Source organism: Physeter macrocephalus, chromosome 10, assembly GCF_002837175.3.
Source record: "Physeter macrocephalus isolate SW-GA chromosome 10, ASM283717v5, whole genome shotgun sequence".
Taxonomy (NCBI): domain Eukaryota; kingdom Metazoa; phylum Chordata; class Mammalia; order Artiodactyla; family Physeteridae; genus Physeter; species Physeter macrocephalus.
Window position 1 is genome coordinate 51,613,659 of NC_041223.1, and position 25,900 is coordinate 51,639,558.

General features: G+C 40.7%; 1 protein-coding gene and 1 long non-coding RNA gene across 3 annotated transcripts in view; both read right to left on the reverse strand.

The window, feature by feature from the left end:
- Positions 1 to 313: 313 nt before the first annotated feature.
- On the reverse strand, positions 314 to 13,465 carry LOC114486978 (uncharacterized). The gene is made up of 4 exons (XR_003681505.2): positions 13,339 to 13,465; positions 11,301 to 11,399; positions 7,293 to 7,454; positions 314 to 784 (listed from the first exon to the last, which is right to left on the reverse strand). It is a non-coding gene; the product is annotated as an uncharacterized lncRNA (long non-coding RNA).
- A 4,135-nt stretch (positions 13,466 to 17,600) lies between these two features.
- Positions 17,601 to 25,900, reverse strand: part of LOC102982727 (putative uncharacterized protein C6orf183) — a 42,411-nt gene continuing 34,111 nt past the window's right edge. The window contains exons 7-8 of one of the 2 annotated variants that reach the window (XR_003681504.2): positions 18,825 to 18,949; positions 17,601 to 17,748 (exon numbers count right to left, since the gene is read on the reverse strand). Coding sequence is in view for 1 of the 2 variants with exons in the window: in XM_055087575.1 (XP_054943550.1) it covers positions 24,391 to 24,450 (60 nt within the window). In the remaining variant the exon portion in view is untranslated. Of the gene's footprint in view, positions 17,749 to 18,824; positions 18,950 to 23,629; positions 24,451 to 25,900 lie in introns of those variants that run through there. The other variant, XM_055087575.1, reaches the window with a different exon arrangement.

Genomic DNA, 25,900 nt, shown 5'->3' on the forward strand with positions numbered 1-25,900 from the left:
ACTGGGGCCCCAGAAGTTGGCAGGTCAACCCTACTGCTGGAAAAGGAACACACCACCCCACAAAAGGCCTGGTTTCATGGAATAATCAGAACAAAGAACAAAGTGTAAAAATGCATCACTAATAGAGTAGCAGGAAAGCCCCCTTTCCAGACAACCAAGCAATTCAGATACATGCAGGGCCATCCGTGTACCTGCAGCTCCCTGATCCTCAGGTGGCGCAGATACAGAAAGGACAAGTAGGTCCCCCTCATCAGGACAGGATCCCTATCAATGGGCCCAGTCCTGTCATCCAAGCCCAGCAGTTGTAGGGCCACTGCATAACTGTACCTTCAGTAGGCAGGAAAAACAGAACAAATGGCTTTCTCCTCAAAGTGGTTCAAAAAATTCACATATACCACACTGAAGTCATTGTATTTAACTTCACAATAGCCACTTTTTAAAAATGCACTGGAAGGAAAATAATGGCTCTATATGTATAAATTTAAAAAGAAATTTCTCTTAGCAATCACTCTCATTAAAAATTCAGTCCTAGGGTGAAACATCAGTTATCTGGTCTGCTGTTCAGCTTCAAATATTTTTGAGTTAATATGTAACCTACATATTAATCAGTCACTCAATTTTCTCCACAGTGTTTAATCCATTTCCTTGAGTCACCAATAAATGATTTAATTTTACTCTCTTTCTTCTGCTTGACAGGCTCATTAGCACACGGGCTAAGACTTATTTGTACTGGGTCATTTTCATCTCGTTCCACTGAAAGATCATCTTCCTTCATGTTTTCATTCTAGCAAAAAAGTAGCATTAGTTGAATTACATGAACATTCACAATATTATTAACAAAATCAAAGTTGGGTCATCACAAAATTAAATCTCATGGTCCAAGGCACATTTAGATGAACAAGTAGAACAGCATTATGATCCATTTCAACCTGACATATGAAAATCTGGATTTCTACAGTAAATTAGAGGTCGCTGTTTTTACTATGATTCATCTTATGAAAAGTGGACACACATATTTGTAGATGTTTGGAACCTTGAACCTCTCTAATCTAGTCTTGTCCCAGGCTGAGAGAGATCAGTGGATTAAACTCCTCTACTTTTTAGCTATATGATTTAATCATCTAAAGTCTTGATCCTGTTTTCACATTTGTAAAATAGCATGAAATTGAAAAATAAGTTGCTGTGAGAATTAAAGGTTAGAATGTGTGTAAAGCTCAGTGACTGGTACCTCATAGGTGTTCAGTACATGCCAGTTCTCTCCTGGCCAGGGATGGCAGTAGTCAGTCAGCCCTGTAGGATCTACAAGAATCTGTGGTTTACACTTATTTCCATAGTCATCTTTCTTAATGTCGAGAAGGATGAGGTCATGCACCCATGGCCCTAAGGAAAACTGTGAGGAAGGTGATATTGACGTATGGTCCTACCCCTGCCCTCTGGGCAGCCCCCTTCTTAGGTGCCCTCTCTGCCTGAACCTGGGCATATACCCCATTCTCATAAGATGTGCTCTTTCATAGTGGCTGATCCCCATGAAAACACTGAGTGTCAATGGCTTAGTTGGGTTACTTGTATTCTAACAGTGGTTCTCAGAATTCCAACAAGTCCTTATGGTAGAAACTGTTGGTTGTTCCCCAATATCCATTTTCCTCTTTTCCCACAGTACTTGAATATTTAGCTTGGCACATGGACACCCAGATAAAGATGACATTTCCCAGCCTCTCTTGCAGCTAGGCATAGCTATGTGACTAAGTTCTGGCCAATGGAATGAAAGTAAAAATGTCATGTGGCAGCTTCTGGGAATCGCCCTCAAGTGGCAGCTTCCCCATCCCCATTTTCCATTCTGCTGCTTAGCACATGAATGTGACAGCTGGTGCTCCATCTCAGACCAAGTGTTGATCTCAGATATGGAGGCCACATTTGTTGGAACTTCAGGATGGAAGTAGCATGGGTCCCTGAGGACTCCATGAAGCAGAGTCATCACATCAGCTCTGTACTTCCTACCCCTGGATGTTAATATGAGGGAAAAATAGAGAAATTTCCATCTCCTTTAATCCTCTGTTATTTCGTTTTTAACTACGACCAACACACAAACCTAATCTTAACTAATAAAGTCCCCAGGACTCTAAAGATAGACTACCAGTTTTTATGACAGGCAGTGGGGAAGAAAACTTTGGACAGGGATATTGGGAAGAGACGGTGAAAGAGAAAGTTGTCTAATCGGGTATCTCTAAGTGGCTTCCCATTCTGCCTGTGGGCAGAGGTAGCTCCTGTCTGTTCCAGGTAAGTATGTACATCAGTATATTTCTGTGTAAACATCCCACAACCCAAGGACTGGAAAAGACCCTAGGAGGTGACATGGTGCACTCCTGTTCCTTAATATAGGAACACAGGATCATCATCCCTCTGTTATTTAAAAAAAAAAATTCATAGGAAATCCAGGAGGGGGGTTGAATTTTGAGAGTTTCTATTTGACCCAGAACATTGGGTGAGAGGGGCTCTACAGAAGCCTTTTGCCTCCGGGACTTATATTGCTCTTGTGTTCAGCATTGCCCGATATGGCTCCAGAGGGAAGCCTAGGAGTCACAGCTTTTCTCTGTGGGGTTGTGACTTTTTCAGCTGCTTCTAAAATTACCCAGAATTACACAGGAAGGAATAGGAAGTGATGTCAAGTTACAGTGAAAGACACTTTGAAGGAATGACTGAACAAACCACAAAAATACTGTTGGACCGGCAGATTGCCAGGAAGAAAGAAAGCGGGCACAGCAGGCTAGGGTGAGTAAAGATAGACAGCCCAGCATCCTCCCGGAAAAGCGAACCAGCCACAGCCCACAGAAGCAAACTGCTTAGGAAATGCCAAAAGTCCATGAGTGTATTCCCCTAAGAGAACTGGACACAGCGCAGTTAAGCAGAGGGCTAACAAGAAACCAGAATGTCAATACCACCTGTGTTCATTCTCTCTTCCTGGGGAGGTTAATTCTTTGACATTTACACTGCCTTGTGGCTGGGTCTTTGAAACCAGAATGGCTGAGTTCATGTTTCTTGACAGTTCAGAGATTTCCACTGATTGCCAATCTCATTTTCTCCTGGAAAATTGGCAGGGGCAGTGGAGTGGGAGGTAGAGTGGAGGGAATAATTAGGGGGAAAGTAAGCCTATTAATGTATTCCCCACCTGCCCAAATGTCTCTACGGTTTACTTGTGTATACCCACAAAATAAAAAGACTAGAAGGATACATACCAAATGTTAACAATACTGTTGTTATAGTTGGGTGATAGAATAATGGGTGATTTTTATATTCTCCCTTGAACTTTTCTATATTTCCCGAATGTTCTGTGATAAATACATGTCACTATTGTCATCAGAAAATGTTTGTTTTTAAAATGTCCTATTGAATTTAATGACGAAGGCCAAGAAAAAGGTGTTTCATGTTTCTCTAAACTTCCTGTACATTGGAGCTACCACATACAACACCACTTTTGTGAGAGCACGCCACGTACTCACTATATTGCATTATTGCTGGAGATGGAGGGGAGCAGGAACACAGATGGGGAAAATGGCTGTCTCCTTCTTCCCTCCTTCGTGTGGCCAGTGAGAAGAAGCAAAAGAGGAGGCAAAGGATGCAGTGTTTTCTGCCACTTCACCACTCCATAAAGTTAAAGAACAGTGACCAATTTAAACTGTATCTTTAGAAATATGATGGTCAATAGCAGTATTTCATGTCTGTACAGAGCCATTTTAATAATCAGGTGTTTTTGAGAAGAATGGAGTTGGACACAGTAATAGAATTACAGGTCTGGGAGTATCTACGCAGGGTTAGCTGGTTCTTCTTCTGATCAGGACTACAGTTAAATTATCTTAAGTTTTCTTCAAAAGAATATCCCCAAATGCAGTCCATTTGGATCAGAATTATCTCTTTCTGGTTATACACTGTTGTCAATTAACAAGGACATGAAAATCTGACATTTCTGCTTTATCTCCCAAACCCAGATCTTTAAGTGTATGGGGAATTAGAATTGTGTTTAAAGAAAAGCCTTCAATGCTAATAGTAAATACAAAACATTCTAAAACTCTCTAAAGAAAGGTTACTGGCCAACAGTATTTACTAAGAATTTTTCAGAAACTGTTCTGAAGTTGCACTACATTTCGTGTCTGTATTCTCTCAGAGCTGTCAGAATGAATAGTCCTCTGAGGTTTGCTTTCCTTCATGCAGAAGGCCCTTAAGAAAGTTATTTTTCATAGGGTATTGGTGTTCAGAATCAGGATGCTGCCCAGCATACACGTGCTAAAATTCATACTTGACTGCTATGTCTTGCAAAATAGTAACAGAGCTTTAAAATTCATATCCACATTCCTGTGACTCCTCCCAGTTGCCACCTTTTCCTTAATCCTAATCTCATCTGACTAGTATTCAACATTCAGAACGGCAACACACTACTATTGGTGCTCTGATACTGCATAAAGCGCTTGACCAAAGCAGAAATACTGGAGGAGGTCACAAAGTAACACCCACAGGAAAATGTGAAGGAAGGTAGAAAACTACTGGTTGTTGCCTCAGGATTTCCTTTTTAAACCCTGGGCTATTTTGTGTTCCCTACTTGGATAGCTCTTCTTCAGGCTGTGTGCATAGTTGACTCCTTCTTGTTCATCAAATTTCAGCTGAGATGCCCCCCACTCTGAAAGATCTTGGCTGACCTCTCTGTCAGAGGATGCTTCTCTCTACCCCACTGCCCTCTACTTCTTGTTTTCTGCATGGCACCCACACATTAGAGATGTAGATTTACTTCTTTGTTACTCGTTTATCACATGTTTCTTTCCTTAAACCCAGCACCATTCATGGCACAAAAGGTAGTACCCATGCAATTATCACTGAATGAATGAATGGGAAACTGGAAAACTTGTATGACACTAATATGTAGGGTAATCTGTGTGTGTGTGTATGTTATGTTTCTCCCCATGTTCCACCTCTAGGAACTATAGATACTCTAAGTCTCTTTAGGGTCTATGTACCATAAATCAGCTTGAAAATACAGTGTTCACATTTTTCTCCCTTTGGTCAATTCCAAGAACTAGCCAGTAACTAGCCAGAGGAAGTGGTATTTTTTCCCTTCTTTCCTTCCTTCCTCCCTCCTCCTTTTACCACTATTGGCCCCCAGGAGTTTAGTTCCCCCTGCTCTCATAGCCAAGGAGGAAAACAGATTTGTGGCGATGGCCCTCAGATGTTAATACCAGAACTTCCCAGGTAATTTCATCAGCATCACTGACTGTCAGTATCCTAGGGGCAGAGGTCTTGTTCAGAGATACCTGGACTCACTCTGCCTTCACCCTCCTCCTTTCTTCCCTATTCCCTGTGTCCTCCCCCACAAGTTTGGTTCAAGAAGCAGAAGAGTCAGATGTTTTTAAATTTCCCCTTGTTAGTAGAAGGTCTTCTTGAATGCTGACATATACCTCAGTGTGAAACGGCAATGGACTAGGAAAAATGTGGCTGTTTTCTCAACTCTGGCAGGATATTAGCTGAAGTGGGGGTATCACTGGTAGCTGCATACCTTGTCAGGGAATTCAGGGGCCAGGGAGAGCCATGCTATGATATGCTGCATCTCCTCCTGGTCTGTGTGGCCAACTCATTTTTCATTAGATTCTCTAGATTTTTGTCTACACAGATTAAAAAGGTATAGAAGGGGTGTGTGTGTGTGTGTGTGTGTGTGTGTGTGCGTGTGCGTGTGCGTGTGCGCGCGCGTGCGCGCGCGTGTGTGTACACACAGGCATGCTTCCAGCAGGTGTTTGCTTACAGCCAATCTGTAACTCGTTAGATGCATTTCAGGCTTCATTTTCCCCCATACCCACCCCGGGATGGTGGACCATGACAGTGCTTCTTTCTCTAGCATTTTACTAAACTTCTCCATACCTGTGACTTTATGTGTGATTTTTAGTCACTCTACAATTATCTTTAGAGGTGAAAGTAATAGAATTATTATGCAGAATGGGCTCACTGCAAATTCATACCCTCTTACTTCGACTGGGCTCTCTGAGCTACATCGTCATCCTTATATTCTTTTCTTGCTGGTGGTCCTGTGGCCTTCCCCCCACAGCGATACCCCTCCTCACGTGTCACGCATACCTTCTACCTCACTAATGCAGACCTCCTCCTCCTCTCTCTCTGAGACAGCCGGGGCCATTCACAAGCTCCAGCATCTTATCTTTTGCACCTGAAAATTCTATGTACCTCATTCACCTCAAGGGAAGTGATGCCATTCTCCTTTTCTCAAAATTACTCCTCCACCTGGTTTCTTCATCCCATTCCCTCTTCTTTCCCCAGGGTCATCTGTTTCTCAGATTTACCCTTTCATGTCTTCCATCTCTTCTTCTCCACTGCTCCTTCCTCTCAGACTATAAACACACCAAGTCTTCCCATCTTAAATAAGCAAATGAAACAAAACTCTTCCCTTAGAGCAACAAACAAATAATAGCCAATTATAGCTTCAAAAATCTTATAGTTCCATTGTAAAGATAAGTATCCACTAGCTTTGTGTAGAAACATCCTTTCATTGCCAAACTCCATGCCTATCCTATGTAGCAGATACCTAACTGGCTTCCCTGCCTCCAATCTCTCCCTTTTTCAATCCAACTAATAGCCTGCCGCCACATTAATCTTCCTAAAATACAGTTTTGTATATATATCACTTCCCTTATAGGATATTAAGCACAAATTTCCTTACTCTGGAATTCTGGGCATTCACAAGATGCCCCTCCCCCCCAAAAAAACTTCTCTTCACTCTATTTCCACGTGACTCTTCCACTCAACCTAACTGAGCTTGAACACTCCATATACCGTATCTCCTCTGCACTGTTGTTCATGCTTCCCTCCTGGAATACGCTCCCACTTCCCTCTCCACCACCACTTTCCTAAGCCCTATGTTTCCTTCAAGCCCAGCTCAATTTCCTCCTCCTTCAAGAGACCTCCCCCAATAGAACCAACCCCGTGAAGATCACTTTCTCTCTAAACACTCACAATATTTAACATCTGTCCAACTCATCTAGTGTTCAGCACTAGAGTGTGCAGCTTTGCATTGGTATTTATTGGTTGAGTATAAGTCCCGGCAGCAAGAACATCTTGTATTACACCTCTTTATATCCCTCTTTTAAATTATCATTTAATACTTTTTATAATGAAAACAAACCCAGCTAGGTATACAGCTTTTGGAGGAGGATCTCTAAAAAAACTACCAAACTAAATTTCTAAGGTCTACACAGGTGGTGAGTTGAACAGAAAGGCGTATTGGTTATTTCTTCCTGTTGTACCTGGTAGAGGTTCATGTTGCTATAAATAGTCTCCCAGATTTGGTCATAGTTGGCCTGATGCAAACCCTGGGAAGCCACAAATGTAGGATGAGATGAAGCCAGCGAGACTGTTTTTGCAGCATGATCTTGGAGCACTTGCACTACTCTCTCAGGGTCGGAAATCTTGAGTAGAAGAGAGAGGAGAAGGGATGGTTGGGAGAAGGGTTATTCCCTTCTTTTCAGCAAGAATCTGGTCATGTACACAGCAAGAATCTGGTCATGTACACATGAATAAAAAGAAGTCCCAAGTGGGACTTTATTCAATTAAAAAATAAAAGTAAACTCAAACATCATGATTCCCTTAGGCATGTTCCTCCATTCAACACTGTAGCTATTCATATGTACACAGCAACTCGTTTAAAATTCTGTGACAACCCCCTCAACACAACAGCAGGTGCACCCCCACACGTGTTGTGGCACCAATGCAAAGATAAACACTCATCAGTTTTGGGTTTTTCTACTCCTAGGAAGCTGTGAGGAGATAGAGGAGGAGGCAGCTGGGTAGTGTGAGAAAAGCACAGGCTTTGTAAGTACACAGACCTGGGCTCATATTCCTTCTGGAATCCTGGCTTTTCATGCAAAGCAGGACAAGTCAACCTAACAAGAACACTAGTGAGGTCTCTCCTAGGATTGCTGCAATAATGCCTGGCATGTAATAAGTGCTGAATAAATGTTCCTTTTCCTCCTCTAGAGGTAAAAAATCAAATAATAGCCCCAGAGCTGAACTTCTACTTCAATGACACACATATTACCATATTTCAGGTTATTTTAATACCACAAGGAACCTCAAAGATAATTTAGTCCAATCCCCATCAAAATCCCAGTGGCATTTTTTGTTGAAGTAGAAAAATTCATCCTAAAATGCATATGGAATCTCAAGGGACCCCAAATAGCCAAAATAATTTTGAAAAAGAAGAACAAAGTTGGAGGACTCACACTTCCTGTTTTCAAAACATATTACAAAGCTACATTTATCAAAATGGTGTGGTACTGGCATACATTAGACATATAGACCAATGGAATAAAATAGCGAGCCTAGAAATAAACCCTTGAGTGTATAATCAAATGATCTTAGTAAGGGTGCCAAGACCACTCAAAAGAGAAGGGACAGTCTCTTCAACAAACGGTTCTGGGGAAAAACTGGATAGCCACATACAAAATAATGAAGTTGGATCCTTATCTTATACCATATACAAAAGTTAACTGGAAATGGATTACAGATCTAAACATAAGACCTAAAACTTTATAAAACTCTTAGAAGAAAACAGGGGAAATTTTTCATGATATTGAACTTGGCAATGATTTCTTGGATATGACACAAAAAGAACAGTCAAAAAAAAAAAATCAGGGACTTCCCTGGTGGTCCAGTGGTTAAGACTTCGCCTTCCAATACAGGGGTGCGGGTTTGATCCCTGGTCAGGGAGCTAAGATCCCACATGCCTCGCGGCCAAAAAACCAGAACAGAAGCAATATTGTAACAAATTCAATAAAGACTTTAAAAATGGTCCACATCACACACACACAAAAATCTTAAAAAAAAAATCAAACATAGACAAACATGACTACATCAAACTTAAAAAATTCTGTGCAAAGGACAAAATTAACAGAGTGAAAAGGCAACCTAGAGAATGAGAGAATATATTTGCAAATAATATATCTGATAAGGGGTTAATATCCAGAATATATGAAGAACTCCTACAACTCAACAATTTAAAAATCAAATAACCCAACTAAAAAATGGGCAAAGAATTTCAAAAGACATTTCTTCAAATATGATATACAAATGACCAACAAGCATATGAAAAAATGCTCAAAATCACTAATCATTAGAGAAATGCAAAGCAAAACCACAGTGAAACATCACCTCATATCTATTAAGATGACTAATGTAAAAAAAAAAGGGAAAGAAAGAAAATAACAACTGTTAGTGAGGATACAGAGAAGTTGAACCCTTTTGCACTATTGGTGGGATTGTAAAATGCTGCAACTACTATGGAAAATACTATGGAGCTTCCTCAAAAGAAATTAAAAACAGAATTATCTTACAATCCAGAAATTCCACTTCTGGGTACATATGCAAAAGAACTGAAAGCAGGATCTCAAAGAGATCCTTATACATCTGCGTTCATAGTAGCATTATTCAGAACAGCCATGATGCGAAAGCAACCCAAATGTCCAACAACAAATGAATAGATAAAATGTGGTGGATACATACAAAGAAATATTATTCAGCATTAAAAAGGAAGGAAATTCTGACATATCCTACAACATGGATGAACCTTGAGGACATTATGGTGGGTAAAATAAGCCAGTCACAAAAAGACAAATACTATATACTTCCATAATATGTGGTACCTAGAGTAGTCAAACTCATAGAGACAGAAAATAGAATGGTGGTTGCTAGGATCTAGGGGGAGAGAGGAATGAGGAGTTACTGTTTAACGGGTAAAGAGTTACAGTTTGCCAGATGAAAAGAATTCTGGAGAGGGATAGTGATGACGGCTGTACAACAATATTACTTAATACCACTGAACTGTACACTTAAAAATGGTTAAAATGGTAAATTTCATGTTTTGTGTATTTTACCACAATTTAAGGAAAGAGAAGGAAAAAAGGAAAAAAATAATATAAAGGGATGCCATGTAACCCTCACTCTGTTTCTCCCAATGTTAATATCTTGCAAAACTATAGTACAGTATCACAACCTGGATATTGACATTGATACAGTCAAGATATAGAACAGATTCATCACAAGGATCCTTCATGTTGCCCTTTTACAGTTACACTCCCTTCCCTTCCCCTCCAGTCTCTCCTTAACCCCTAGAATCCATGAATCTGTTCTCTATTTCTATAATTTTGTCATTTCAAGAGTATTGTATAAATGGACTCATACAGTCTTTATGGGATTGAGTTTTTTCACTCACACAGTTCTCTGAGATTCATCCAGGTTCTTGAGTATCTCAGTAATTTGATCCTTTTTTTTTTTTTTTTTGTGGTACGCGGGCCTCTCACTGTTGTGGTCTCTCCCGTTGCGGAGCACAGGCTCCAGACGCACAGGCTCAGTAACCATGGCTCATGGGCCCAGCTGCTCCGCGGCATGTGGGATCTTCCTGGACCGGGGAATGAACCCATGTCCCCTGCATCAGCAGGCGGATTCTCAACCACTGTGCCACCAGGGAAGCCCTGATCCTTTTTTTATAGCTTATTGCTATTTCAGGGTATGGATGTACTTCAGTTTATTCACCCACTGAAGGACATCAAGATTGTTTGCAGTTTTTGGCTATTGTGAATAAAGCTGATATAAATGTTCATGAAAAACAAGGAAGAAGGAAATCTGGTCACATGCTACAACATGGATGAACTTTGAGGACATTCTGATAAGTGAAATAAGCCAGAACAAAAGGACAAATATTGTATGATCCTATGTATATGAGGTATCTAAGAGCAGTCAAATTCAGAAACAAAGTGGAATGTGGTTGACAGGGGCTAGGAGGAGGAGGAAATAGGGAGTTGTTTAGTAGGCAGAGAGTTTCAGTTTTGCAAGATGAAAAAGTTCTGCAGATCTATTTCACAACACTGTGAATATACTAAACACTAATGAACTGTACACTTAAAAATGGTTAAGATGATAAATTTTATGCTATGTGTTTTTTTTACCACAATAAAAATAAGGTAATTTAGTCCAATATTTTGGTTTCACAGATGAGGAAACTAAAACTCAAAGATGTTATGTGACTAGAGCAATATCACACAGAGACTTAGTGTTAAAGCTGTACTAAAATCCAGCTGTTTTGACAATTGTTACTCTCTAGTGAAAGCTAACAGGATATAAAAGTTTGGCGATTAGATTAGAAAATTCCAAATATAGCCTTCATAGTGAATCCATGACTAACATTTTTTAAAAGTGGAAAGAATTCAACTTTTTGATAACAGACTTTTATCTACAAGGGATCATGGTTTTTTTTTTACCTTCAAAAAGTTTGCTTGGAGTTGCATTAATACATCTGTTCTCCGTTCTTTTAGTTTGGTCAAAAGTTTCTTTTGCCAAGGATCACATTTTGGCTTAATCTAGTGGACAAACATGTTCACATAAACTTACAATATAACAGAATGGTTTTCAATAAAAGTTGCAAGCAAAGATAATCAAGGACCTTCTGAAATGGGATCTGGCCTTCAGTGCTAGGGAGTGTGCTAGAGCATGTGAAGTCTTGGAAAGGGTCTGTGTGGCTTCACAGATCTGTGGAGGGAGATGGCAACAGCAGTTCCTGTTTGTACCTGGCCTATGAGATGCAGTAGCTCCATCTGGGATGACACAGCACTATCCACTGGCAGAAGGGACCCCAATTCCATCAGTGTTGGGCATTGCACTTAATTTATGGACCAAGAGAAGTTTGTCCACAAAAACTCCTTGTGGCGGGACTTCCCTGGCGGTCCAGTGGTTAAGACTCTGTGCTTCCAATGCAGGGGGCGCGGGTTCCATCCATGGTTGGGGAACTAACCACAAGCCTCGTAGCGCAGCCAAAAAAACCCCCACAAAACCCCTTTTGGTTCCACATGTAAAACTTCACCTTTCATATTAACAAGTTGTATTTAAAAAATTAGTACTATGGCTGTAAATATCAATACATCAATACACTGTTAACTCTCAAATTTAGATCTAGCTCTAAGCTCCAGCCTGTTATATCCAACTATCTCCTTGATATTTATACTTGAATGGCAAGTGTAACAATCTAAAACAGAAAGCCTGGCTTCCCCTATAACAACCACCTATTTGCTCAAGCCCCAGATTTAGGAATAATCTGTGGTTTCTCTGCTTTCCTTCCATCCATCTTTATCACATAAGACTTTTCTTTCCTTCATGATACAGTTGATACTCATTATTCATGGGTTTCGTATTTGTGGATTTGCCTACTCACTAAAACTTATTTGTAATCCCAAAATCTATTCAGAGCTTTCCTGGACAATCATGGACATGCACAGAATAGTGAAAAGCTTGAGTCACCCAACTCCGTATTTCCAGCTGAGGTCAAACAAGTTGACATTCCACTTTCTTGTTTCAGCTTATACTGTAAACAAATGTCCTTTTTACAGTCTAGTTAGTGCCACATTTTAATATTTTTTGTGCTTTTCGTTAGCTATTTCACCGCTTAAAATGGCCCCCAAGCATAGAGCTGAAGAGCTCCCTCGTGTTCCTAAGTATAGGAAGGCTGTGATGTGTCTTACAGAAGGACATGTGTTCGAAAAGCTTCATTCAGGCATGAGTTATAGGCCATGAGTTCGATGTTAATGAATCAACAACATATGTAAAATACAGTGTCTTTAAACAGAAACACAAAATAACTAGTTATGTATTGATTATGTATGATGAACCTAACCCCATATTTCCCCTATGAGCTGTCATTCAGGATTTGTTAATTCAGTGTTCGTGGCAACTTTATAGAACATAAACACCCCCAATAATGAGAATCGACTGTATTTACCACTACCTCAAATCATCTCATTTAATCTGCTCACTTTTGTATTATTGTGAATTGTGTATCTCCAGCACCAAGGGCCATGCCTGACACACAATATGTAGTCAATAAATAGTTTTTGACTAAAAAACTGGATTTACACAGCTCAATTATAACTTTGTTATTCTTTGTTATTGCCAAGTAGCCAAGGTCACTAACAACAAGAAAGGAGTTCTGACACAAAAGAGAGGGGCACAGGAGTATGTGGGAACTTCCAGAGAAGGCAGATCAGCCTGGCTAACTTCAACATAGACCTGAGGCAGGAAGGAGCTGAGAGATGCTGGTACACAAGGCCAGGTTCTCTGAGCTGCCTCTCCTGAGTCAGGTAGGCACCTACCTTTGCTCCTAGGGGACAGTTTGCTGAGGGCATTGAGCAGAGGGGATAATAGGGATCTGACAGACCTGATGCTGCCAGGTTGCCTGGCCTCCCTGGAGGACACTTTATGACACTGCTTACATCATTCACAGGTGACTGTCACCACAGGTCTCCTTACCTTTATAAAGGAAATCCAGTTGGCTCTCTTTTTCAAGGCCATACCAGGTCCTACCAAACCCAAATTCTCCACTTTAGCTATCTCAGCGTCATAATCTGGAAATGTTTGCATTCTCTGTTGCTCCATGAAGATGCTTTGAAATTTTGGGGAAACCTAAATAGGATTGAGAAAAAAGAAGCGGAGCCCAGAAAAAAAAAGTCTCAGGTTGTAGGAAATTTCAGAAACAGGTACTGATTGCCTCTGAAACAGTCCTGGAGACAAACTAATTCATAAAACATGATTCTATGACAGTAACAGGACCTTAAACGTATATACCTAAGGGGCACATGTATTTAGTCAGCCCATTACCATAACTGTGTGTCGTGTTACTTGTTCCAAATATCTGCTCCAAAGATTAGAAATAATGTAATATATTTATTTAAATGTATTTTGAGCTGGATCATAAATGGGAAGTAAACTGTCCATCTTTGGAAACACATTCCCTTTTCCTGGCCACCTGGTAAATGAGAAAATCTAAGGGTTAGATAAATCCTGCTCCCAGAAGCCTGACCAGGATATCGCTAGAGAGAAGGGTCCAGATGCTAGGGCCTGTTAAAAATCTTTAAGGTACCTCAGTCAAACCCCTCACATCTCAGTTCCAGACTGAGGCTACCAGTGTGTTCTATGATATAACTTCCTACTGCCAAGATGCAGATACTGCTTCCCCCCTTCTCCAGGGCAGACCCAGGCCTACCGAGCTGTGCGAGCACCTTCATCAGTGTACCAGCCACAGGGCATCACGACTTCCTCAGTACAAGGTGAGCTTTTTGAGGGATCTCTAGAATCTACCACATGTTGATGGTTGCGAAATAATGTGGATGCTCTTACTGCCACTGAGGTGAGAAATAGTTAAAATGGTAAATCTTATGTATATTTTATTACACACACAGAGAGACAGACAGACAGACAGGCAGAGAAAAAGACAGAGAGAGAGAGAAAGAGAGAACCTACCACAGTGCTGGTACACACTAGGGCCTCAACAAAAGTTTCTGGAATATGTTCAGTGAGTCACAGAGCTAAAGATTCTTCCAGTTTTAATGCTGGTACCTCCCAGGCTGTGCTGTCCAATTCTGTTGCCCCAGCCACATGTGGCTATTTAACATTTAAATGCAAATTTATTAAAATTAAATAAAATTTAAAATTTAGTTCAGTTACTCTACCCACATCTCAAGCGCTCAATAGCCACATGTGACTAGCGTTAACACATCAGACAGACACAGATCATACCCCTCAGTGCAGGAAGTTCGATGAGACAGTGCTAGTCTAAGGCTAGGGTGGCAAACTTTTTCCTAAAGGGCCGGATAGTAAATATTTTAGACTTTGCAGACCACATGGTCTCTGTTGCAACTACTCAACTCTGCAGTTATAGTGGAAAGCAGCCACAGACAGTACATAAATGAAATGGCATGGCTGTATTCCAATAAAACTTTATTGTAAAAAAACTAGGTGGTGGGCTATAGGCTGTAGTTTGCTGACCCTGCTCTAGGGCATTAGAGAACCAAAATAAACACTCTTCCTGTTTGTAGAAATTCTTCCTACACAAAAAATTTGTTGTAATGTGATTGATTATATTGGAAGCACAATTAGCATTGTGCATAATACTGTTATAAGAAAATCAAAAGTAGAAAACTATCTCTATATAAAGAAGACAAGCTATCCTTTGGGGACAGGGCTGCTCTGTGGGAGGGCTCTGCAGCCTCATGTGCTTTTGTTATCATCGATGATAGTCTACTGTGCCATAAACTACTTTTATTTATTTGGACTCTTTTTAAACACAATTTGTTCTGATTCTGGTTTTTGTCTATCATAATACTTGCTGATAATGAGGGTGAGGATATTCCCATAGAAACACTCTCTGCTGAAGACAGTGCTGCTGCTGATATGAAAAGAAAGACAAAAGCTAAACATCATCACCTTCAAAGAAACCAGAGGACATGTAATACCACTGGTTTCAGTGAGCTTAAAGAGTCTGTGTTAGATACTAATAAAAATAATCCTAGGAAAATAATGCTGGAACAAATACACATGGATGCAAACCTGCAAGGTCAAAGCAAACGGTGATAGAGGAAACAGTGGATCCTTCTTACACGAAGAGTGTTCAAAAACATACAGATTTGATCTTTGCCTTTTTGGATTAATCAACTTACTATTTTTACCTAGCAAATATATATATTTACAAATATTATACACCCAGAGCTAGAAAAATGTCTTTATTGTTGAAACTCTGGCTGAAAACTTTATTATTGTAAATTCGAGGTTCTCTGTATATAATCCTATTTTTCCCTTTGAAACAAGTTTTAACATGGCTTCTGATAGGATGATTTTTTTTCAAGGAGGTGCAACACCATGTGATAGCAGACTAGACTGCATGACTTTAAAAATCACTACATAATATACACTCTATTGAATATAAAGCATTTTGCCAATAGGAGAGCTATTGGAACAGTTTCTGATAATCAAAGGGCTTTAGACACTAAACAACTCCACAATATAAAACTGCCAAATCTTGGCTATGTTTACATTATCTACTATGGATTATGACCTATCATTTTCTTTAAATTCCACTGAAAAATAATCCTACAATCTCTCTGGGCTGGATATTCAAGGGTCTCATAACTCTTACAGAGAGAAAGTTCAACTGCTAGTCTACATTTCACTTATTACATTTTATCACTCTAGAAACAATTGTGGCAGTATGAATATTCAACTTTGTGGCAAATACTAGTATTTTCTTTTATGAACACCTATATTTGTATTAAGAAAGAATCCATAAAGTACCAAGGAAAAAAAGTTCTATCTCCTTAGAAGCATCCCTTAGCTCTTCCATGTCATATGGGATACTGAAATGGGAGAGCAGGAGCCTCAGCTGAGGTTTCAGTTCTTCTGTTTCTGTTGTGTGTTGGGGCAGAAAGAAAGCAGCTTCTGTTCTTGTTGGCCCTGAAAAAAATCCAAAATCAAGAGCATTAACACCAATGAACACCAGTCAGGGAGAGAAAAAGGAGAGTCCTTTGAGATAACTGGAGTCAGGGCCTCTTCTGCTGATGGGGAAGACCATTCTGCTCCATGCCCAACCTTCTCTTCCACAATTTGTAGACTGTCCCACACTCAGCCAGGCCAATCTGACAAACTCTTGGTGCTGGCTTTCTGGGGGAGGTAGCCAGGACTCTCCCTTCTCACAGCCTGCAGGAGAAACCCAACATATCCTTTGGGGAATGACTTAGTGGGAACAGAACTACCTATAGTCCTTTGGGGTAAACAAAGAATATGATTTATAAGTTAACAAATTAGGAGAAGCTGAGAACCTTCACCTCCTTTCGCCTGGCTCACTCCTACTCATCTCTAAGCACCCAGGTTGGACTTCCCCCTTGAGATGCTTTCTCTGATTCCCCACAGCTGGGTTGGCTGCCTCTCCAGGTGCACCTGGTAAATTCATCACTCAGAGTAAAAACCTGATCAGGTTTCTAAGTCATCTGTAATACAAGGCAAGGGCAAGAAGACTATTAAATTGATTCAGATAAGCAAAGTCTTTAAAAATCATGTAAAATTAAAAATGAAAAGAACCTTAGAGATCACTTCAGCTGAAAGGTTGATTATGGAGATGTGTAAATTGAGGCCCAAGGAGATGAAATGACCTAAACATGCAGGCTCACAGTGAGGCCACAATAGAATAGGCCTAGAGCTCAGTACTCCCAACTTCAAGTTCATTGCTTTTTTCCTCTATTTTAATTGTCTAGTTATAAAGATGGAGATAATAATTTCTTTTCTTTTTTTTTGGCAGCCCCACATGGTATATGGGATCTTAATTCCCTGACCAGGGATCGACTGCGCACCCCTTGCGTTGGAAATGTGGAGTCTTAGCCACTGGACTGCCAGAAGTCCCCAGGATGGAGATGATAATTTCTAAGGGAAATGTTTGTTATTTTCTTCCATCAGAAAATATTAAATTAACACTTGTTAATTAAGAAGATACAATTTTGGGGAATTCCCTGGTGGTCCACTGGTTAGGACTCAGTGCTTGCACTGCTGAGGCCCAGGTTCCATCTGTGGTTGGGGAACTAAGATCCCACAGTCTGAGTGGTGTGGCCAAATTTTAAAAAAAGATATAACTTTTTGGTATATAGAGAAATTTCAAGCAAGATCAGGTGACAAAACAGCACATGTGCAAAATCACAATCTTCTTTTTTCCACACTTCCCAAGGGGAAAGAAGACTTCTTACCTGAAACACTGGTATTCATAGAGCCTGGAGATGCAGAACCCTGGATGTCAGGGTCAATGTCATTGACAGGGACCTTTTCATTTTCCTGACCAACCTTGGGGACTTTGTCAACAGCTACACTCAGCACTTTGGAAATGGGCAAATACTGAAGGGCCTACAGAAGGGGACAACCAAGAGATCAAACATCAACTCAGTTCTCACAGAAGCTCCCAGACTTTGTTTCAGGAGCAGGCCTTGGCTTTGTAGAGGGGGAAGGAGGTGGAGGTGGGCCTCAGTAACTTGCCCAATCATGAAAGGTAAATCTGAAGCTGGGGGACCTGGTGATATCACCACCTCTAAGTGGCCTTAACCTCTAGGCAGGTCTACATTGATCAACCACCCATAATGGACAAGGCGTCGTGTGAGGTGCTAGAGATACAAAGATAAATAAGATATGGACCAAATTCAAAGAGTTCAGAGGTTAGTGGGGGACCCAGGACTTATGAGCAGATCATTACTATCATTACTATACCATGTGACAGGGGAGAGATGATTCAGAGGTAGACACCCATAGTGACTGATTGGGGAAGGGATGATGTCAGGATGATGGCCAGGTTTTGTGGTTGGTTGTATCAGTTAGATGAGGTATAGAGGAGTAAGAAAAGATTAGGTGGCAAAACAGTAATCTTTCTAAAACAAACATGTGGTCACGTCACTCCTTTCTGATGCCTCTATCTTGTGTTAGGGCCTCTCCTCTGTGACCCTCTTTACTCTGTGTTTATACTTACCCCACTGTATTTAAGTTGACTATTTACTTGCCCTTTTTCCTACCATCCTGTGACCCACTTACTTTTCAGCAAAGATTATATATTCCCTACATGGCCCAGGATATGTACCCGGCATAAATTAGACCCTTACTAGATGTTGCTGAATAAAAAAGTGGATCTACATTAGACAGCATAAATCCAGAAGAAGAGGATGAAAACAAGAACTTATAGCGTGAATATGAAATAGTTTAACAGAAACATCTTTGAGAAAGCTAAATGGAGTAATTTCATTAAAGCAAGGTTCCAAAAGAAAAAAGTTTCAAAGGTCTCAAAGAAAAAAGCTAGTGACCCATTATTTTCCTGTCATTTGTAAGGCAGATGGAACACAGAAACTGACAGTCCAAAACTAAGTGAGAGGTGTGAGAAAACAATGTGCTGCCCATCCTGGGAAGGCACTGCATGATCATATAACTGTTTCACGTACCTGCAGGTAGTGGTGAATAGTCTTGAGTGAGTGTAGGTGACACGATAACCAATTTGTGTGAACAGTCAGGTCTTCCTGTGCCACTAAGTTAGGAGGATTGTTTTTTCCCATAAGGAAGTTTTCTCCTGCAACAGACAATCTATCAGCTCTCTGAAGGGCAACATTGTACTCCTGCATAATGTAGGCAACTTGTTTATGTTTAAGAGAGATGCAAAGACAGAACTTGGTTATTTACAAGCCTTATTTCTTGTGTCATTTGCTTCCAAGTACAGTATAATACTGTTTGGGAACCAAATAAGAGGCTTTTGGAATATCAAAATTCTTCCATATTTGAATTTAACTGACAAGGACAGTGATCAGTCACATTCTTAGGACTTTGAAGGAGAGTGACCCAGCAAAGAGTCAGTGCACAAGGATATTTAGTAACTGGAGTTGACTTCTTAGATTTTCACCTATAGCCTATGAAGAAAAATGCATTTTCTATAATATAAAGCTTCCTTCAAATCTCATTCTTAAAAATAGGTACCATTTTCTTCTGCCACAGGCAGAACTGGCAAGTAAAGGCATCCACTAGTTCCCTTCCCATCTTTAGCTACCACTTTAAAAGAAATTGACAAGATACACTGCGGGAATGTAAACTGGTACATCTATTATGAAAACAGTATAGAAATTCCTCAAAAAATTAAAAACAGAAATGCCATATGATCCAGCAATTCCACTTCTGGGTATACATCCAAAGAAAACAAAATCAGTATCTTGAAGAGATATCTGTATTCCCATGTTCAGTTGCAGCATTATTCACAATAGCCAAGATATAAAAACCTAAGAGTCTGTTGATGGATGAATGGATAAAGAAGATGTGGTACATACACATATAATGGAGTATTATTCAGCCATGAGGAAGAGAGGAATCCTAATATTTGTAACAACATGAAAAAATATGGAAGACATTATGCTAAGTGGAATAAGCCAGAGAAAAAGACAAATACTGTATGGTATCCCTTGTATGTGGAAGCTGAAAAAAAAAAAAGTCGAACTCAAAAAAGCAGAGAATAGAACAGTGGTAGCCAGGGGTTGGGGGGCTGGGGGAAAAGGGGAGATGTTCGCCAAAGGGTACAAATTTACAGTTATGTAGGATGAATAAGTCTAGAGATACAATGTACAAGCATGATGACTATACTTAATAATAGCCCATAGGTTCTGTTCATGGGCCTCCTACTTTATAAAAAGGATAAAGTTGCGCCATGATCTTACTGTGATGGAAAAATCTCTTCCACCTAAGCATGTGTAAATATTTACTCTGGGCCAGCTGGGTAATTCTCTCTGTATAATACTTTAACAACAACAAGAAAAATTAACACTTAACCATCATGTCATTTCTCAAGTCCTAAGATCCCTTAGGAAAGCAGCCCAACTTCTTTCTACCTTTCAAAATATTCCTATGTTTGTTTTCTGTGCTATGTCCAGGATTTTTTAGGAACATCCTGGAGGAATGAGATTACTTCATGTTTGTGGAACTGGAAGTCGCAAAAGGCCATTTTTTAAGCACTTGCTTAGTTTACTATCTGGAGTCTCCCCCAGGTTGTCAAAAGTCATGAATCTTGTACTTCAACAATTTACAACCTAGACTCTGCCCTGAATAGATGCATAGTAAGATACATAAACAGGTGAATCAAATGCATATATAATAAGAGGAAATAATGGCACCCCAAATTTTTATAGAGCTTCATGGTTTACAGAGTACTTTCTACATATCTATATATACATATATATTCTTATACATTTACTAATTACATGTACACATTTACTATTTAAACATATTTATATTACTTTATAAATAAATATATATAACTCAACGATGTTGCAAGGTGGGTGGAGTACATATTGTTATTTAAAAGAAAAAAATAAAGGCTGTTTGGTTAAGATTCTTACCAAAGGTGGAAAGAAGAAATGAACACTTAGAATACAATTATAACAGTAAGACTGGATTAAATCTTAAGAACACTAATGGGAAAATAAGTCTGATTGTTTTGGAAAGATGTATTTTCTACATGAAGATAATAAAATTGAGAAACCTGTCTCAAAATTGATTTGGAGAGAAAAGCTCTCTAATTAAAGAGGGTGGGGAGGGAGGGGGGAACCGATAAAAACAAAACAAAACAAAAAAAACCAAACCTGGTTCACCATTCAAATTTAAATGAAGCAAGTAGGCATTTTGCCATTCCAACAGATTGTAGTTTCATTTATCAGTTGGTGAACAATTTTAGCAGTGACATAAAAGCCTATAAAATTATCTAAAGCTAAGCTTAAAAGTTTTTTTTTTAAACTGAAGTTTATGAGTCTAAAATACAAAGCACATTACAAGTGAGATTACAGCTTCTAACCTTAGACCAAGAATTTTACTTATACTTAAAGGTAGTCAGATAAGCCAACTCTTTTAAAATATTTTATTTCTGATAAAAATAATAGTGGCTGGGCTTCCCTGGTGGCGCAGTGGTTGAGAGTCCGCCTGCCGATGCAGGGGACGCGGGTTCGTGCCCCAGTCCGGGAGGATCCCACGTGCCGCGGAGAGGCTGGGCCCGTGGGCCATGGCCGCTGGGCCTGCTCGTCCGGAGCCTGTGCTCCGCAACGGGGGGGGCCACAGCGGTGAGAGGCCCACGTATTGCAAAAAAAAAAAAAAAAAATAGTGGCTATGATGGAATAAATAGGGCCAGACTTACCCTTCCATCATAAACAACTAGAAAATAGGACAAATTACACAAGGCAACTGTTTTCTGACATGGGACAACAGACAATGCAGGACTCTTGTCCTTTAGAGAAAGGAAAAAAATGAAATGAGCCCTGGTTTTCTGCCTGAAGAAGGCAGTTTTTGAACCATAGAGTAGGAAAGCAGAGCACGATGGTCTCTCCGAAATCAAGTTTGGTAAGCTGAGTCAGCTGGAGTTTGCAGGGCAGAGTACTGGAGAGGAGAAAGTTATGCAGAAAAAGGGTTCCAGAAATCTGCATAGAGATCTCTTTGAGTTTTTTGCTGACTATTAAGCCCTGAATACAGACAGCAAAACTCCATGAGGCTTTGCAAAGAATAACTAACTAGGGAACTGTAAACTGAACATTTCTCAGAGTTCAAACAGGACTAGGAGATGTTCAAGTTTCAATCAGACAGGGTGAAGAGTCCTCACTGAATACCTGGGGTATTCAGCAGAGACATGAGAGGGGTGACAATTTAGTAAGAAAAATAAACTATCTCTAGAGTACAGGTAACTGTAAACCTGCTCTAACAAAGCTTAAAAACCAAGCCTTGTAAGTGTGAAGCTGATCTAAAACTTAATTGCCTGCCAGAATAAAGTCCAACATATTTAAAGGAATACAAAAAGAAATCAGCATTCAGTAATGTAAAACTGAAATGCCCAGAGTCCAAAAAAATTACTAGACATGCAAAGAAGCAGGAAAATATGACCCACAAGCAGGAGAAAAATTAATGAAGAGAAACAGACCCAGAACTGCACCAGTGAGGAAATTGGCAAACAAGGACTTTATTTATTTATTTTTTTAAACATCTTTATTGGAGTATAACTGTTTTACAATAGTGTGTTAGTTTCTCCTTTACAACAAAGTGAATCAGTTATACATATACATATGTTCTCATATCTCTTCCCTCTTGCGTCTCCCTCCCTCCCACCCTCCCTATCCCACCCCTCTCGGTGGTCACAAAGCACAGAGGTGATCTCCCTAAACAAGGACTTTAAAAGGGATTTTATTAATATGCTCAGTATGTTCAAGAATTGAAAGGAAAATGTGAACATAAGAAGAGAAACGAAAACTATTAAAAATAATGAAATAGGGACTTCCCTGGTAGCACAGTGGTTAAGAATCCACCTGCCAATGCAGGGGACATGGGTTCAAGCCCTGGCCTGGGAAGATCCCACATGCCGTGGAGCAACCGAGCCCGTGTGCCACAAGTACTGAGCCTGCGCTCTAGAGTCCGTGAGCCACAACTACTGAGCCTGAGTGCCACAACTACTGAAGCCTGCACACCTAGAGCCTGTGCTCCACAACAAAAGAAGCCACTGCAGTGAGAAACCCATGCACTGAAACAAAGAGTAGCCCCCGCTCGCCGCAACTAGAGAAAGCCTGAGTGCAGCAACAAAGACCCAATGCAGCCAAAAAAAAAATAAAATAACTAAATAAATTTATATAAGAAAAATAATGAAATAGAATTTCTAGAAATGAAAGCTGTAATACATGAAATAACAAATTCATTGGAAGTGATTAACAGCAGATTAGACAGTGCAGAAGAAATGATTAGTAAACTTGGAGATATAGCAATAGAAACTATACAAAATGAAGCACTGGGGGAAAAAAAGACAGAAAAAAAGTTAACAGAGCCTCAATGACTTATGGAACAATATGAAGTAATTTAACATATATATCACTGGAGTCCCAGAAGGAGGGATAAAGATAGAAAATATATTTGGAGGAGGGACCTTCAAGATGGCAGAGGAGTAAGATGTGGAGATCACCTTCCTCCTAACAAATACATCAAAAACACATCTACATGTGGAACAACTCCTACAGAACACCTACCGAATGCTGGCAGAAGACCTCAGACTTCCCAAAAGGCAAGAAAATCCCCACATACCTGGGTAGGGCAAAAGAAAAAACAGAGACAAAAGAATAGGGACCTGCATCTCTGGGAGGGAGCTGTGAAGGAGGAAAAGTTTGCACACACTAGGAAGCCCCTTCACTGGTGGAGACGGGGGGTGGGAGGGGGGGAAGCTTCGGAGCCATGAAGGAGAGCGCAGCAACAGGGGTGCAGAGGGCAAAGCGGAGAGATTCCCACACAGGGGACTGGTGCCGACCAGCACTCACCAGCCCAAGAGGCTTGCCTGCTCACCCGCTGGGGCGGGAGGGGGCTGGGAGCTGAGGCTCGGGCTTCGGAGGTCGGATCTCACGGAGAGGACTGGGGTTGGCAGCGTGAACACAGCCTGAAGGGGGCTAGTGCACCACAGCTAGCCGGGAGGGAGTCCGGGAAAAAGTCTGGAGCTGCCTAAGAGGCAAGAGACCATTGTTTCCAGGTGCACGAGGAGAGGGAATTCAGAGCACCGCCTAAACGAGCTCCAGAGATGGGCGCGAGCCATGGTTATCAGCGCAGACACCAGAGACGGGCATGAAAACGCTAAGGCTGCTGCTGCAGCCACCAAGAAGCCTGTGTGCGAGCACAGGTCACTATCCACACCTCCCCTCCCAGGAGCCTGTGCATCCCACCACTGCCAGGGTCCCGTGATCCAGGGACAACCTCCCAGGGAGAACACACGTCGTGCCTCAGGCTGTTGCAACGTGACGCTGGCCTCTGCTGCCTCAGCCTCGCCCTGCATTCTGTACCCCTCCCTCCCCACCGGCCTGAGTGAGCCAGAGCCCCCTAATCAGCTGCTACTTTAACCCTGTCCTGTCTGAGCAAAGAACAGATGCCCTCAGGTGACCTACATGCAGAGGAAGGGCCTATCCAAAGCTGAACCCCAGGAGCTGTGCGAACAAAGAAGAGAAAGGGAAATCTCTCCCAGCAGCCTCAGGAGCAGAGGATTAAATCTCCACAATCAACTTGATGTACACTGCATCTGTGGAATACCTGAAGAGACAACAAATCATCCCAAAATTGAGTCAGTGGACTTTGGGAGCAACTTTAGACTTGGGGTTTGCTTTCTGCATCTAATTTGTTTCTGGTTTTATGTTTGTTTTAGTTTAGTATTTCGAGTTTATTATCACTGGTAGATTTGTTTATTGATTTGGTTGCTCTTTTTTTTTAATATATGTATATTTTTTTCCTTTTTCTCTTTTTGTGAGTGTGTATGTATATGCTTCTTTGTGTGATTTTGTCTGTATAGCTTTGCTTTCACCATTTGTCCTAGGGTTCTGTTTGTCTGTTTTTTGTTTTTGTTTTTGTATAGTTTTTAGCACTTGTTATCATTGGTGGATTTGTTTTTTGGTTTGGTGGCTCTCTCCTTTCTTTTTTATTACTTTTTAATATTTTATTTTTAATAATTTTTTAATTTTTAATTTTAATAACTTTATTTTATTTTATTTTTTTCTTTCTGTCTTTTTAAAATTTTTTCTCCCTTTTCTTCTGAGCCAAGTGGCTGACAGGTTCTTGGTGCTCTGGCCGGGTGTCAGGCCTGAGTCTCTGAGGTGGGAGAGCCGAGTGCAGGACATCGGTCCACCAGAGACCTCCCAGCCCCACGTAATATCAATTGGCGAAAGCTCTCCCAGAGATCTCCATCTCAACGCTAAGACCCAGCTCCACTCAACAACAAGCAAGCTACAGTGCTGGACATCCTATGCCAAACAACTAGCAAGACAGGAACACAACCCCACCCATTAGCAGAGAGGCTGCCAAAAATCATAATAAGTTCACAGACACCCCAAAACACACCACCGGACACGGTCCTATCCACCACCACCGGATGTGGTCCTATCCACCAGAAAGACAAGATCTAGCCTCATCCACCAAAACACAGGCACCAGTCCCCTCCACCAGGAAGCCTACACAAGCCACTGAACCAACCGTACCCATTGGGGACAGACACCAAAAACAACAGGAACTACGAACCTGCAGCCTGCGAAAAGGAGACCCCAAACACAGTAAGTTAAACAAAATGAGAAGACAGAGAAATATGCAGCAGATGAAGGAGCAAGGTAAAAACCCACCAGACCAAACAAATGAAGAGGAAATAGGCAGTCTACCTGAAAAATAATTCAGAGTAATGATAGTAAAGATGATCCAAAATCTTGGAAATAGAATGGAGAAAATACAAGAAACGTTTAAGGACCTAGAAGAACTAAAGAGCAAACAAATGATGATGGACAACACAATAAATGAAATTAAAAATTCTCTAGAAAGAATCAATAGCAGAATAACTGAGGCAGAACGGATAAGTGACCTGGAAGATAAAATAGTGGAAACAACTACTGCAGAGCAGAATAAAGAAAAAAGAATGAAAAGAATTGAGGACAGTCTCAGAGACCTCTGGGACAACATTAAATGCACCAACATTCGAATTATAGGGGTCCCAGAAGAAGAA